The sequence below is a fragment of the Mus musculus genome, chromosome 18 (genome assembly GCF_000001635.26).
Source record: "Mus musculus strain C57BL/6J chromosome 18, GRCm38.p6 C57BL/6J".
Lineage (NCBI taxonomy): Eukaryota > Metazoa > Chordata > Mammalia > Rodentia > Muridae > Mus > Mus musculus.
In genome coordinates, this window is record NC_000084.6 from 12,912,078 (window position 1) to 12,929,278 (window position 17,201).

At 44.0% G+C, this 17,201-nt stretch overlaps 1 protein-coding gene across 8 annotated transcripts in view; it reads right to left on the minus strand.

Moving 5' to 3' along the window:
• Osbpl1a (oxysterol binding protein-like 1A) overlaps positions 1 to 17,201 on the minus strand; it is a 187,974-nt gene that overhangs the window by 158,180 nt on the left and 12,593 nt on the right. For 7 of the 8 annotated variants that reach the window (XM_006526144.4, XM_006526143.4, XM_006526141.4 and 4 more), the window contains 3 exons: positions 16,931 to 17,016; positions 16,184 to 16,258; positions 2,425 to 2,536 (listed from right to left, as the gene is read on the minus strand). In XM_006526144.4, the coding sequence (XP_006526207.1) occupies positions 2,425 to 2,536; positions 16,184 to 16,258; positions 16,931 to 17,016 (273 nt within the window). Of the gene's footprint in view, positions 1 to 2,424; positions 2,537 to 16,183; positions 16,259 to 16,930; positions 17,017 to 17,201 lie in introns of those variants that run through there. The other variant, XM_030250563.1, reaches the window with a different exon arrangement.

The following is a 17,201-nucleotide window of genomic DNA, read 5'->3' on the forward strand; positions in this document are numbered from 1 at the left end:
ACTCATAAATAAAAACAAATACTAAAAAAAAAAGTTGATCACAGTGTAGAAAAATACAAATGTTTGAACTGAAACTGTTAGATTTGAGAGTTCAATTCAAGGACACTAGGGATTTACTCATTCTAAGACTTAGGGGGTGGAGAGAGGGCTCAGCGGTTAGGAGCACTGACTGCTCTTCCAGAGGTCCTGAGTTCAATTCCCAGCAGCCACATGGTGGCTCCCGGCCATCTGCAATGGGATCTGATGAACTCATCTAGTGGACAATGGCAGCATCCACACATACATAAAATAAATAAATCTTAAAAAAAAAAGACTTAGCATAAACAATTACGAACTTTTGATGACCAGGATTAGTCAGTGTCCACTGTCTCAATAGCAGCACAAATCACTCGTGTGTTTTCTAATACAATGCAGTAACACAAGAAACAAGCTCACCATTGTTTCTGAACTAAGCTTGTGTGGTGTTTTCCTTCACGCAGCGGTTCAACTGGGTTCAAGAGATAAAGGCACAGCGGCAAAGTATGTGTTTGCCAGATGTGTACCACAAAGGCTGTGGGGGTTTGGAAGTGTGGGGCTAGTGATGTGTGACACATCAGTGGGAACTTAGAGAGCTGGGTGGAGAGATTTTGGAGCTCTGAATCAGAGAATCTCCATAAGAACTGGCCGGCAAGATGGCCAGGGTTGAGAGTAGCTAGGTGAAGAGCAAGAACTTGCCATCCTTTTTTAATATTTCCTACAACAGATGGTGATCTCATCAGAACAGAATCACACAATTAAGTCTCTATCTTCTATTACCCAGGCTAGGAGCACATGAGCTAACAACTGACAATACCCGTGAAGTCATCTAAGCCCTTGCCCTGCATAGCTTGAGTTTCAGAGGAGCCTTAGAGTATGTTTTCACAATCCCCCTAGCCAGTGTCCACCTGTCAGATGAACCCAACATTCGGTTTATCAGGAAAAGCTCAGTCCAGGTTCCCCTGACAGGTCAGGGTTAGAAACAGTTACCTCACCTGTCGATAGATCACAGGGTGTTAAAGGGCAAAGACCATATCCAATATGAGCCACGAGCCATTCCATCACATACTACAATGACTGGCAGAAGATAAATGTGGAGCTGGTTATTTACTGAAACCAGTGAGGTCAAGTGAAAGCACTGACCTAAAGATCTGGGACAAATGTCACCCTCGAAGGCCAGCTGGAATAAGGCAGCTGGATGTGACCAGTGCAGAGGAAGATCACTCCAAACCCACCGATACATGCAGTCCATGCTGATGACAGTTCTCTAGTCTAGGTGCCAAACAGTTGCTATTTTTGTAACTATAGAATAAGCAAGAAGATCTCAATTGATAAGAAAATTGTTACAAGCAAGACTGTAGAGTTCACATGAATAAAAATACTAATAATTACAGTTACAAAGTTAACACCCTTAAATACAAAGTTGCATCACCCTTCTCTGAATTGCGAGAAAGAGGAACAGGGTATGTGGGAGGCCACAGCTGTAATTTTCAGGCCTTATGTGCAAAGTAGAAATTACCTGGTCTAGTCTTACAGCAAAGCCTGGACTATCAAAGACTAATCCTATTACCTAAGCACAGAAGTGGTTTTGTTTTAAACTGCAGAGGAGAAATTGCTCTGTACTACTCAAGGCTCATACATCTTCTTAAATGCAATTTAATCTCTGGTGTCCATAGCAATCAAACTGATCCATCAAGCAATGAGTATTCTAGCAGTGAGGCCCTGTGGAAGCCGAAGCAAGACAGAAAGCTCTGTGTGGAATGACTGACGCCCAGCTCCGTCTCAGCAGCGTCTCCACCTCCTCCTGGCTGCTCTCATCACCATGCTACAGCAGCTTATCTAAGCCACATCGCCTTGTGCCTGAATTCTCTATCCCTTATCTTGATATGCACTGAAAACATATTTTTAGCCTACTATATTCTTTTATAAGTGAAGATTTTAATAGTCATAAAGCGAGTGCTCCAGCTTGGATGTGAAATCTTCCCCCAGTCTCTCGTATCTAAACATTTGGTCCCCAGCTGCTGACTGTGTTTTGGGGGGCCATGGAAACTTTGAGTTTCATAAGCAGCCCCACTCTGGCCCTCTCTCTGCTTCCTGTTCCTCCGCAGGAAAGAACAATGCCCTAACATGCTCCCAGCACCATGGGGCCACAGCCATGCCTTCCTGCCATGGTAAATTTTATCCCCTTCACATTGTGAGCAAAGTACAGCTTTCCTTCATTAGGTGGCTTCTGTTAGCTATGATGCCACAGCAATAAGTAGCTACCAGCTGAGGGAAGAAAATAACACATAAGCAATGGCTTTGTAATGACTCAGCAACAGAAGGATTGCAGTCATCTACTCGGGTGCTGCAGAGTCACGCTGATGCACCTAAGGCCTTAGCAATAGTAAAGCAAGACACTATGCTTACCTTCAAGCATGTTTCTGATTTCTTTGTCATGGGTGGCTTCTTTTGCTGTCTGTCCACTTCCATTTACAACTGTACTGTCAGCATCGTATTCTAAAAGAAGCAAGACCAGCTCCTAAATAAACAGAGAAATTATTTTAGTTGTTGTTAAGCTATGACTTTATTATATGACAATCCTTTTGCAAATTAGTGATTGCTATAATTTCTAAAATAGAAAAAATATGTAAGAATCTTCATATCAAATCAATTATGCTGCTGGAGAGATGGCTCAGCGGGTAAGAGCACTAACTACTTTTCCAGAGGTCCTGAGTTCAATTCCCAGCAACCTCATGATGGCTCACAACCATCTGTACAGCTACAGTGTACTGATATACATAAAATAAATAAATAAATTTTAAAAAATCAATTATGCCTACAAAAATTCTGCAAATAACTTATAATTGCTTAAACAATTGCCAACCCACAATTAATATATAGCCAATTTCTTTAGTTGACTTTTAAAAGTAAATTATCTAGGGCCTAAAGAGACAGTTCAGCCGTTAGGAGCACTTGCTGCTTATGGAAAGGAGTCAGCTTCACTTCCCAACATCTATACTAGTTACTAGTTATGTAAGCAAACAAAATCACAGTTTAGAGAGAATTCAGTATATTCATTCAGTTTTATAAGGCCTGATGAGAATAAGAATTTCTTGAATACTTACATTTTCATAAAGTAATTTTAATATTTTCTAAAATGGACAGATGGATGGGACAAATCACACTGGAAGAAGTTTATACTGATACAATTTCCTGAAATCAATATTCAGCAAAGTAAATACTACTGGTGTTTACTCTGCAGGGTTAAGTTTTGGAACGTCCACATGACGAGTAATGGAGTAATGTGTAAGTCCAGCAGCACTGGAACACCACACAACCTCCAGCTGTGACATAGAGGACCCAGACAACAGACAGACGGCCACACCCTAGGACCCTCCCTCCAGGGTAGGGTGGCCACAGTCACCCAGAAACACACAGAGGGAGGTCCTGTCAGGCTGCTCTATACTTTTCCTCCTTCCTTTAAGGCCATGAAATCTCCTACATTATTTATAAGTATTTATATAGGAGAAATACTTAAGTAATGTTTTAAACTATAACAAAAATATATCTACTATCTTAGTTACTATATGACAACCTCAAACATTTCAGCCTATTTCTTTCCAGGCGGAGTTCCTCCAGGTAAGCTTGGGTCTTCCTAAGCAGCTGAGGCTGACGTCAAACAATCCTCTTCTCTTGCCTTTTCCAGGAGATAAAGCCATAGCAGACACATAGGGAAACAGTTAGGAAAAGCAGCAGCATTCTAGTAAAGGAATTTCTTTAAGGACACCAGTATTTTGTGTCACTTTAGAGGTAATGGTTCATGAAAATATTTCATGTGAGAAAATGAAGAGCCCAGAGCCTGGTAAAAACGATTTAACCAAATTGTGGTTAGTGGTGACATACACCTTTAATCCCAGCACTTGGGAGGCAGAGGCAAGCAGAGTCCTGAGTTCAAAGCCAGCCTGGTCTACAAAGTTAAGTTCCAGGACAGCCAGGGCTACACAGAGAAACCCTGTCTCAGAAAACAAAAATTACAAGTCATGTATTTGGTCAGAGCCTTGTATACAGAACATACAAAGACCTTTACAACTAACAACAGAAAGGCCAATTTTAAAATGCAAAGAGGAGAGTATAGCAGTGTATACCTGTAAAGCCAACACTGAGGAGGATGAAGAAAAAGAATGATGATGAGTTCGAGACCAACCTGAGCTACATACTGACATCTTCTCTCAAAGACCAAACTTAATCACTTTTAAAATAAATAAAATGGATGAGATAGCATTTGAACAATCTGAGCCGCCCCCACCCCAGACTTCCTAAAGCAGGGCTCCAAGTCTACTTAGTCACCTCCAGGTGTAGAAAGCAAACTCTCTGAAAAAAGAACTAGTATCAAAATACAGATGTGTCATTTAGAGTCAAAATCAGAACTCCAAAAGGCACACTCAGGGACTGGTATCTGCATTTACCCCACTGACATCATTAAGCCACCCAGAGAGAGAAGTCAGGGACTGTTTCAACATCTCATCTCAGTATACAGAAGTGTCTTGTGTTTTGGGGGGGCACTGCAGAGTAACACTCCCTACAGTTGAGAGCTTTCTGTAAGCCCAACTGCGCTGCTCTCTGACCCATCCAAGGCCACCTGCCTTCTGTAACACAGCAGATACAAAACTATTCATCATCTTCCTCATGCCTCAAGATCTGGAATTCTTCTTTTAGTCCTGAGGTATCCCTGGTGATTGAAGAAACACCAATTGCACTTACATTTCCCTCACGGAGAACCTTTCAGTACCTCCCCAAATCCTTAATTATTGGCTTTCCTCATGTATTCAACACTGTAAGAGGCCCTACAGAGAAAACATTTCTAGATACCAAATACTGAAGGGAGAATGGAAACCTACCCTGTAGCAGATGGACCTTAGCATTAGAGGCTGGGTGAGGTGCTGCAAAAACCTCGCAAAGACAAGGTTCTGACAAAACTGGAACGAAGATCCTGATGCTCAAAGGGACAATCTAAAGGTCAAAGTGGAACTTCTAAAAGGCCAGGAAAATGCCCGAGGGGTGAAGCTTAGATAAAAAGCAATGAGTACATGCCTGCTCCTCAGTACAGAAGGCAAAAAGAGTCCGTGGTGCAGTTACTGAGCACTAAGGCAGAGACTGTCCAGGGCTTCAGTGTGGCGCACGGGGAGTCCCTCTATAGATGCACAGACATCAGAGACTTGAAGCAGCAAGGCAGCTCACAGGAGGACCTGGATGCCTTAAGGAAAGCATGGGGCAGAATCACAGGTTCTAAAATAATCCCCTAGGGAGATGAAATGAAGCCAGAGGAACAGACTGGTTGGTAGAGGTGGAACATTTCCAGAGAAAAGAGAATGTTAAGAAAAACATGGAGAAAGGCCTCTAAGGGAAGAACCATCTAAGCAACCAGAGAAGCAGCAGGAGACAGACCATGCCGACTCCTCCCAGAGACGTGCTCAGCTTGTCAGACTGCAAAACATGAAAATAGAAACCCTGAGACTTAACAAGCCACCAGCGCCATCCCAGCTAGAGATGGGAGAGTGTCTGTTAGACACGCTGTTAGAGAATGCAGCTAACTGATGGCAACCTTTCCAGTCTGGTTCTCCGTGCCAGGGAAGTTGAAAGGAGTGGAATTTTTTTAAACTCAGGGCTGAAACAAACTCCGTCTCAAAAGCAGGCTCAGTGCCCACACTATGTAAAGCAGAGTGTAGCCCCTCACCTCATACCTGCCTCTGCTCCCCATTCTTAGTGTCTCCTTCCTCAGTGCAGGAAGGGATGCGTTCCACGCTTCTCCCTACGTCCGAACAGTAGCCACTCTGGAACATTTACTTATAAAGATGGTTTACTTTACATATTTCTGGCCAAGAAAGCACTTCGAGCAACTTGTCTACTAAGTCAGAAGACAAAGTCTGTTTGTTCTGGTCTCGTGTCTCAGTGAACGCCCACTAAAGGTGGGGACTGCACCGTCAAGGTCCCAAGAGAGCTAACACAGTCATGTTCCCAGTTGCCCTAAGCCAACCCTGTGACCCACTACTGTCAAGTCACTCCTCGCTGATACAATTCATTTCAGGTGAGGGAGAGGAAAATTTCACACCCACAGTGCTTCTGAGCAATTTTGTAAGGAGTAATTCACACTGCATAGATCTTACCCTGTAAATGGACAGGAGTCCTTGGCTTTTAGTATATATGCTCACAGAATTGTACTGTCATACACACTACCAAATATTAGGACATTTCGTCACCCTCAGGAAACCCCATGTTCAGACACCTTTCTCTGCACCCCCTAGCAACCACTCATCTATGTTTAGTCTCTATGGACGCGCCTCCTGAACATTTCAATGAAAGGAACATACAGTGTTTGGCCATCTGTTATGGTTCCTTTCATCATGGTTGTGCTTGGGTGTGCACCAATCCATCAATCCTCTGTTGCTGAGAGACCTTTCCAGTGCCTGCCGGTGAGCCACACCTTGCTTAACTGTTAGAAACTGATGAATATTTAGGGTTTTTTTTTTCTGTTATAAATGATGCTGCTAAACATATTATCATGTTGATTTTTTAAATTCTATTATAAAGTAGGTAGTAAATTAAAAATACACACACACACACACACAAAATTAACCAGACCCAAAAGGCTATAAAACGGAATGAATTTTGATACAATTAGAATAGGCATGTGGAAACTGTAGAGCTTCTCATTGGACTGTATGCTTTCACTTTGTTATGTATTTTTATGAATTCATCCACCATTGAAAATGAAAAATCCACAACAGAGTTACAATTGGAAGAACAATCAGCCTTAAGTCCATGTCTGCAGCTCATGTCCATCACCTGCATCCACTAATTTAAACAGTCACAAAACTCTCCCAAGCTCATGTCCATCGCCTGCATCCACTGATTTAAACAGTCACAAAACTCACTATCCAAGCTCTGTTTAAAGATATGGTACCTGGGCAAGACATTAATAAATGTGTTTCATATTTGCAAGAAAACAGCTTAAACAGGTGCAAAAGTGTAGCCTTGTGTACTACGTAAATTCAACAAAGTTCATGCCATAATGACAATCAACAGCCAAGTTCTACTCAAGTTAGAACAGGACACACGATTGAGTTTACTTCTGTAACTGGGTCACGAGAGGCAGCACAACTGACTTTAATAAGTGGAGACTGGGCTGTGTGGACAAAACCTGACTCAGTCCTCTGGAAGGGGCAGGAAAGCCAGGCATCCTGAGTACAGAGGAAGTTCCAGGCCAGCCTAGGATACAGAATGAGACTCCAAAGAGGCTGGAGGAGGGAGCCGGATACTTCCTGGAAAAGCCGTCTCCATGGAGCTAAGCCTGAGTGTGGCCTATATAAACTTTAAACAATTCTCAACAAGCTGGGACCCCAGTCTGGTGACTTCCGTGAGCTCTGCCAACAACCCAAATGAGCTTCCAAGTGGCTCGAAGCCTCAGAAGAGAACAGTCGAGCTAACACATTGAATTCAGTCTTACATTGCCCTGAGCAGAGAGTATAGCTAGGTTATGCTGAGTTCTTCACTAAATCTTAATGATAATCTAGTAAACAGTAACAAAACTCATGCAGATTTGTAAGCAGAGTAGTAAGGTCTTGGCACTTATGTCAAGGAAAGATGCTGACATTGCTGGTAGCATTTTCAGCTGAACATGTGCTACCTAAACCCAAAGGTCCACTTCCCAGCTCCCCTTTAGAAAGTATGGTCAGGTGAGTGTTCTAGCCAAGGGGACAGGCACGAGTATCATGTGAGAACTTCAGGCATTCTCCTAAGAGACAGGATATTGTTCTTGTACCTTTTTTCCTTCCTCTAACATGATTCCAGAATTCTCTGGCTCTCACACCAGATGCTATAGTCTGAGTCACACTCAGAACAAGACAAAATTCCCAGGTGTGTGCCTCCTGTCCTAGACTTACCTGACTGGACTTTCATATGGGAAGAATACTGCAATGTGAGTCCCTGTTATTTAGGTTCCTCCCCACTGTAACTTCACCTGGAACACTGCCAGTGACTAGACAACACAGGAATTAATAAGCCACAACTCTAGACTTGCCCCCACCACCAAAAGCTAGAAGACAGTGACCAAAGCCTTCCAAATTGCTACAGATGATTCCCAAACTATCACTCAAGCAAGATAGTAAAAGTTATTTTCAAATATGTAAATACTTAAAAAGCTGATAGGCCAGGCAGCCTTTCCCTGAATGACTACTTTAAACTGGGGAGCCAGAAAATGTAACTCCACCCCAGGACAATGTAACTGCAGCTACAGATTGACAAGCAGAGGACAAGAGGACAGAGAACTGGAGGACTGGGCTAAGAGGGGCATTACCCCAGACATACAGCTAGAGCAAGTAACGGCAGAAAAATCCGAAGTGCTTACAAAGATTTTAATGTTCAGTATGTAATGATAAAGAGAACTAATGAAGAATATTCAAGAAAGCATTAGGTCCAAAGAAAATAATGAATTATGCAACAGAGAAAACATATAGGGGTCTACAAGGCTTACTCTAGTATGGTCAGAACAATGTATTTAACTGAAGAGCAGTTATGGATTAAGAGAATCCCTAGCCAGGGATTAAGCCAGGGAGAAATAAGGAAAAACCACGCCGAGGAAAGGAGAGTCCTTTCTCCTCAGGAGTATGGCTGCCGGTTGGTTGCCCGTGCTTGAAATTGGTGGGTTATTTAGCGGAGGAGATGATGACGGCGATGACAACAGTGATGATGGTGGTGGTTATGATGATGAAGAGATGATGATGGAGATGATGATGGAGGAGAAGGGGGCAAATATGTTTGGGGACGCAAAGGAAATGTGAGAGTGGCTGGGGAAAGGATATGATCAAGATAGAGTGTATCCGCATTAGATTGTAAAAATAAGTGAAATACACTTCAACTGCTTATCTGGGGCTGGAGAGACGGCTCAGCAAGCCCCTGCTGCTCTTGCTGAAGACTTGGGTTCACAGCAGCCATGTGCTGGCTTACAGCAATCTGTAACTACTGGGGAGCTAACGCCCTCTTCTGACTTCCACAGATAGCAAAACATCCACATCCATAAAACAATTCATTAAAAAAATAATGCTTATCTGCCAGATATAAGTAAATAGAAACCTAACATTTAAGAAGAAACAAGAAGCAGTAATATAAGTACTTTATAAACAAAAAAAGTTTTAAAAGCCAAGGAGCTGCAAAAAGAATTTGCTTTTGGTATGAACCACAAGGGACAGTTGGAGGGTCACCAGTTTTTCATTATAAAATATCTTAATATTAGATGGCATTTCAAGTTAAATATGTGTACATACAACACACATAAGGGAGAATTAAAGACTGTTGAATACCAACTCAGGTCATGCTTAATCATATACATGTAAAAATTGGCAAAGCAAAGCCTGTCTCCCCAGTTAACTGGGTCTTTCAGGGCCCACCTACGACTAGAAACCTAAGCTGTGTCACTCACTCCTGCAGGAAGGAACAATGGATGACGCGTGACATTTTACCCACTTGAGAGTATAGGAAATCAGGAGGTCAGCTCCACCATGGCAGGCCCAGGACAGATAAGCCAGCTGCAGGCAAGAGGGCTCAGTGGGACTGGGGGTATAGCTCAATGGAAGGTATTGCCAAGGGTGTACGAGGCTCTAGGGTTGAGCCCAGCAGCAAACACAGTAAGATAAAGAATTCTATGACAAAATATGCACCTAGACGTTACCTGCTGCTATCTATCCACTTACTCCTTGCCTCAGCACTCCTTGTCTGTCACTAACTCTCAGTCTACCCAGTCTTGACTCTCTGACCCCGCTGCTGGACCATAATGTCATCCACTTGGTCAGATCTGACCACAAATGCTTGGGACACTGCTTCCCATTGCAATCAGCAAACTCAACGCAGCAGTCTCTCACAAAGGCCCAGACCATGGGGTGAGTACTCACCAGTGAGCGCTTCCATGAGGTTTGTATACTTCATACCCACAATTCCCTCTGGTACAGTCCCTCTGGACTCTAGAGTCATGATTACCTCATGCATTTTCTAGCCTTTCATCCTTCATCCAATCTAGCATGCTCAGATACTTTAGTCTGTGGCAACTGGGACTTCTTGCCCTTTCATACTGGGGTCATCACTTGTGCACACTGCTGGGGTTTGCCGTAGAACAGCTCAGCTGCTTATGGAAGACAACCAATGAGCAATGATTAGAAGCTGAAGTGTGAGACACAGCACTGCCTAAGCCAGGTCGGGAACTCCATCAACTTTGGACTATTTAATCAACTATCCACTAAAGGAGAAGCCAAAACCTAGAAGTTAAAATCTTACACTATTCCCAGGCTATTCCCAAAATGGTCACTTTCTGAAGTAATTGTATTCTTAGGAAAGGAGAACCGCCAAACACAGCATAGACTGTTACATACAGGGTCTGAGCTGACTGACAGACAAGAAGTGTCATTAGGACCCTTTGTTGAAAGAAAATAAATGTCGCCCCAGCCTAGGTGGGCTCAGTGTGTACCCTGGGTCCACAAACATAACCACATGGCCTTTCCCCAGTCCCTCGATGTAAAATTGGTAAAGACAAATCGTTGTTGCTTCCATGGCCTTAAAACTGCCTTCTTCCAACCTCTAGCCAAGGCAAACCACAAGCCATACCCTATGTAGAAAAGAATGGCAAAGTTAGTACCATCTTCAAAACCCAAGAGAAAGGACAGGGATCTATCAATAGACCACTGTGCAGCATGGTCAAGGCTCTGGTTTGATCATCAGCATTTGGTGGCTAACAGTTTCCTCCAAGACTAAAACATTCCATCCTGCAGGAAGCTCTTTTCATAGGAAGGTGAAGAACTCAAAATAGTCCCTGAAACCTCAGGACTTCAGATAGCCCCTAAAACTGACCTGATTCACTAGCCCCCTCCCTGCCAGAGTAAACAAGAAAAGCCGAGTCCCTCTCCAACAACTGCAAAGAGCGCCAGAAACAGGTTTAGACCAGTCACTTAGAAAGGACACTCTCCAACTTGATGAGCTGCCTGTAGCCTGCACACTGTGTACCAGCTCTGTGAGCTGTCACCCGTGCCGGAGTGGGCTTCTGTGATGTAGCTGTTTTGAGTCATTTCTGCTTCTGTAAGGAACCCCAATAAATATCCTTGGTTTGTCAAGTTGGATTTTGGTCTGTGGTAAGCTCCCTATCTGGGGTAAGAAGACATGTGTGCTGTGTCTCCCAGGAAAAGTCCTGTTACACAGCAGAACAACGGCCATCGGATACTGACATCGTGGAGAGGAGAGGAGACTTGTGAGGGGTGCACTGATGGCACTTGCAACCCCATTTCTACTTCAGTCACCTGTCCGCCACAACCATGGACACCAGATGCAAAGTAGAGTGACAGGGGACTTCCACAAACCCAACCAAATACAAGAGGCTCAACGACAGCCACTCAGTCGCACGTGCTGCTTGCTGGAGAAAGGGGTAGGTAACACGTGGTGCACAGGAGCTGAGATGGAAAGCCTATTCTTTCCTATCCCAATCAGGAAAAAGATCAAGGGCAGCCTACATTCACGCATACGTTTCCAGCTCTGCCTCGTCCACTGGGCATCTAAGGAGCCTCCCAGCCATCTGCCTCATCAACTAGAGTACAGTAAAGACAAAACCTAGAGGAGCTGGGATCAATCTTAGGAAAAATCAAGTGACCTTGCCATATCAGTCAGTTCTTCAGACCGGTGGCTAACGCCAAGATATTTTCTCCAGAGCAAACAGCAGGCTGACAAGATGGTATTTTAGCCAAGCCTGATGACCTGCTCCACCAGGATTTAGATGGTAGAAAGGAAAACCACCTCTGCAAGTTGGCCCTGACTTGCCCTTGTGTGTTGAGGGCCTCACACATACATACAAAGAAAGAAATGGGAAAAAATTTAAAAAGCAAGTATCTGGAAATACAGTCCAGAACACCTAGCTAGCATGTGTGACTCTGATTCAGTTCCCCACATGTATACACACACACACACACACACATACACACACACTCACACGCACTCACACTCACACGCACACACTCACTCATATACACATACACACACATGCACACATTCACACACTTACACACACACTCACTCACATTCACACGCACACAACACACACATACTCACTTACACACACACTCACATGCACACACACACTCACACACACACGAAGTACAGTGTCAAGAACCAACAGGCAAAAATAGTCACCATAACGGTTGAACCTGATTGTTTGAAAGAACACAGACCTAGAGGAGCCGTCTGACACACACTATACAAAGCTCCGGCAACCTCAAACTCTCATGTGTCACCTGTTTATCCATTTGTTGTTACAGGCAGAGACCTCCTATGTACTCCTAACTGGCCTGGAATTCCTGATCCTGCCTCTGCCTCCATAATCTGATAGGATTACAGGCATACATCATCATGTATGATCTTGTGCAATGAGAGCAAGCAGGCAAGGGTAGTGAATGGAAGGGTAACCAGAGCTGAGGGCCTGAGTCACACCCCAGGAAATCTGTCAGGAAAGGTAAAGAGTCCAGAATGGACAACAGGCCACAAGGAGCTGTTTCAGTTGTGCGTGCAGAGTAACCATGGTCCAGGGCCTTCCCACGGATGCTCCTCCTGGGGAAGGCACACAGACATCCTGAAGTTGCTGTCCCACAAATGGATGGAGCTAAACAAAGGTAGGTTGTGGTGAAAGCTTTAATTGTTGCCAAAGTCCCCTGAAGGACTAAGATCTCCAAGGGCAGGCCTGGGGAGTGGCTGGGAGGCAGGCTTTTCCAGCAGCAGCTACAGCATGACTGGCAGTCACACCTCCAGAGCGGTCTCCAATACCTAGCAGTACGGAGCTGTAAGATGCTGCTCTTCCCCAGTGCTCTGCACAGCGGCTGGCGTAGCCACTGTCCACTCCTGACACCTCCACACTTCTATAGGAGTGACCCCACAGCACAAAGCTGCCTCAGCTGCTTCCCAAGTGAACCCATCTCTGCTTACAGACAGCTGGTTACCGAGGAGGGAAACAACATAGGCAGTGTTTGGTGGTGTGTGACATATCTTAGGCACAGGGGAACCCTTACATATTCTGCTGATCACATATCACTCTGTCTGTTAGGATGTACAACTCCTAAGGGACAGTATATGGAAAACGTGTATTTTAAATTTATTCAATTCCAGTAAAAAGGAAGGCCAGTGTAACGATCCAAATATTTACCATACTTATTATGTCACTATTTTAAGCAACTTACAAAAGGCATAAAAACTCTAAAATTATGTCTCTGGAAAATAAAGACAGGAACAAATGCTACACAGAATTCTGTTATGCTGATTTCAAGCATAGGACGCTAGGGGTCGCTAATACACCAAGAAAAGACGTGCACTCCTTAAATTTTGGCAGCTGAATTTTATTTATTTATTTCAGTGTACAAGGATTTAAAAAAATTTTACAGTAGGGTCTTTCTTTCAACTCAATATTTTAATTAAAATCACTTAATTTCAATTTTATATTTAAAATTATATTCATGATAAAAGACTTTAAGATAATTTGTAGTTTTGTGAGTACAATTAGAAATTAAATTTTTGATCTAATCTAAGTATACTTAATTATTACATATATAAGCTTAATATTTGAATATAATAGAACCATTTATCTTAGCTAAATGTTACCTGATCATGGTTAGATTTTCAGACTAAGGTCCAATTTAGCATGATCACAAATTTAGAGTTCAAGAAAATAGTAGAAATGTCCAAAGTGTAAACAGCTGAGCACAGAGGACGAACTGCCCGGCTCTAAGTGACCAGGGGTGGGCAGCACAGAGGACGAGCTGCCCGGCTCTAAGTGACCAGGGGTGGGCAGCAGAGAGGACGAACTGCCCGGCTCTAAGTGACCAGGGGTGGGCAGCAGAGAGGACGAGCTGCCCGGCTCTAAGTGACCAGGGGTGGGCAGCACAGAGAATGAACTGCCTGGCTCTAAGTGACCAGGGTGAGCACTGAGATTCGTACTATATTCGTGCAGGACAACATGAAATGTGCTAATATCTTGCGAGCAATTCTGGCAAAGCTCGTTGGAGGGTTAAGATACACACAGCAGTAACTCTAATGCAATGTGTAAGATGAACTGGGTTAGAGAGACCTGGCAAAGGAGAGCTTCCTGCCAATGACAAAGAATCAGGAACTTGGGGAGACTCACTTCAGAAATAGGTAGATATGGATCATGACGGAAAGAAATGGAAACAGAATATTTTGACTTCCTAGAAAAAGATGAGAAGTCCAGAGCCATGAAGAGAAATCACACGAAGTCACACCTAAGTCTCAGCAAGGATCACAGGAGCTGTGTTAAAAAGAGGCATCTGCCTCAGCTGCATGGAGTTAAGGTTTCAAATCTGGTTTACAAGTATCAACTTCTGATGGAACAGGCAAGAAGGGATTCATTGAGAATGCCCCACATACAGGGGGTGGCTGGTGATTGACACAAAACACCATGACAAGGATGGAACTGTGGAGCCATGTGACATGTTCTCTAAGTGACGAAAGCCCGGAAACAGTTATATGCCCACAGGAAGCACAGACTGCCAGGTCACTTCCTTTATAATACAGAGAATTATGAAAACTTGGGATGAGGTGACTCCTGGCTGCTAGGACACTAAAAGCTCGGGGAATGGTTATCATGAAAAGAGACCGACCTCACTGGACAAACTACCCACATGAACCAACCAGGTCATGGTCCTGGTATCCACTAGGGACCCACAGACCCACAGCATCGTAAACAGATACAGAAAGCACTGTAAGTAAAAGAGCAGCCTCTGTAGGAAATAAACCCACAGAACTTACAGCACGAGGCTGCTTCCCCAACAAATAATTAGCTTTCTATTATTGCTTTAGCTAGCACAAACCTGGAGTTTTAAAACACTGAAATGAATCCTATAGTTCCACACTTTATTAGTTCTGAAATGCAGCTCACTTGAAGTCAAAGCAGTGAAGGACAGGAATGTTCCAGAAGCTCTGTAGGGGAATTTGTTCCCCAGCTGTTCTAGCTTCTAAATGTCATCAACATTCCTGGGTTCATGGCTGCTGCCTACAGTTTGCAAGCCAGAAGCACAGCATGGACAACGCTGAATCGACTCCTCTTCTCCCTCCCTCCCTCCCTCCCTCTCAGAGTTCTAAGGACTCCTGGGATTGCAAAGCCCACCTTTCAGGCAGCCGAGTAGCAATCTCAGTTCCATGCACAACTTCGAATCCAAACATTCACACATATCAAAGATCAGGGTGCACACATCTCTGAAGCTACCACATACGCACTGGGCTGCTCTGTCATTTGCCTTAACAGAGAGAGCAAAAGATAAAGAGCCCGAAGAGGGCAGGTATCTCTCCATACAGTCCTGATCCTAAGGATCACCGTTGTGTGTAGGAGACAGAGTGGGGCTGGCAGGAAGAAGCAAAGTGAGAGAGGGCTGAACTCTAGGCACTGCCCAACCTAGGCCACAGGCTAAGCGGAAGCCCGGGACACTCAGGTCTCTGAGTTCTGCTAAGTAGCTGCTGGCTGTCACGGGGTCAGTGAGAGACCCAACTCAAAGGAATAAGGAACCGGACGACAGAACAGCACACAGAAGTCTTACTCTGGCTTCATGCCATACCCCTGTGCATACTTGTTACTGGTGCAGGCTGCAGTACAGATGAGCCTCATCACTGTGGTACAAAGTGTTTCTACTGATAAGAACGGTCTGGAAAAGGCAACTAGATAGGAAAAACAGTAACCTGGGAGTTAGGCAGGCCCAGGGAATGAATGTATAGAGGATCCAAAAACTCAGAGAAGTGATACAACTGTTCCAAAACTGGTCATGTGGTGGCTACACCACTGTGTAAATGTACCATAAATCACTGCAATGTAGACTTCCCCAAGGTGAACAGAGACAATGTGACCCAGACTTCACTTTTAGGGGATGCAGAGGGTGGAGTGGGGTGGGGAGAAGGTGGGGAGAGGCTGAGAGGCTGAGCATGTTCAATCAGGAACAGCACTACTAAGCTCCTGGCCTCTGTGTTCTACCTCACTGTGCAATTCTCTGACCCGGAAGTCCCTCTGACCAAAGCACTCTCTACACATTCTTGAGGTTCCCAGGAGCAGGAGAGTGGGAAGGACTGACAGACAGCAGTGACTGCTCTCCCAACCATCTCACTTCACCTTTCGTCCTGTGAAGGCGGCTCGATGCAGTGGCGTGTCCCCCATGTCGTTTAACATGTTCACTTTTGCACCAGCCTGGAAAACAGGAAAACTTTAAATAGTGTCCACACATTAGTAAATACACACACACACACACACACACACACACACACACACACACACACACCCAAAGAACTCCTAAGTGCTTTAAAAATTAAAATAACTTAACACTGCTTATTGCCACGAAAAGTAAACTGGACTCATAGCTGAAGTAAGCAGGTTTCCTAACAGGTAGATGCAGAGCACAAAACTTTTCTTAAACCATTGCAGCTCCACCCAACTCTAGCAGTGGACAGACTATGTGAAGAACTGACTCTAGACCTAAAGCATCTCTTCTATCACCAATATTTAAGTATTCACATTAAAAAAGACATCACAGCTTAAATGCACAAATTAAGTACATGACGTAACCCAATCTCAAAAATATTCCTGTGTGAAAATTACCAGGAGAGGCATGTGAGGAGGCCTTGGCTCTCACCTGAGTCTTCTCTGACACTCGGATGCTAGTTTTTAATCATTTAGAATGTGCTTCACTTCCTTTCTGTAACTATCATACTTGCAAAACTGAAGAAATTATAACTTGTTAAACTAGCCTCACTCATGTATTGAGCAAAGAAGAACTAAGTGTCTGAGGATGTGCTCAGTGTCTGCAGACTTTTCATCAGACGATTCCCAGAGTTACAGTCATAAACAAAGCTATAACGATACCTTCAACAGATCCTCGACCACTTGTTTGTGTCCAAAATAGCATGCCAGGTGAAGAGGTGTCCAGCCCAAGTTAGACTTACTTCTTCCTAAAAACAGGGGGAAAGATATTGTAAGTTATTACTTAGATAGTTCTCCATAAACTGCATTTCTTTCTAACAAGTACCTTGGCCTATAGCCCTCATACTGCTGATAAGAGGCAAGACACATAACCACATAAGAACTGCAAAAGTGCAGTAGTGAACTGGGTCCCGCAGGACTAGACTGGATTCCT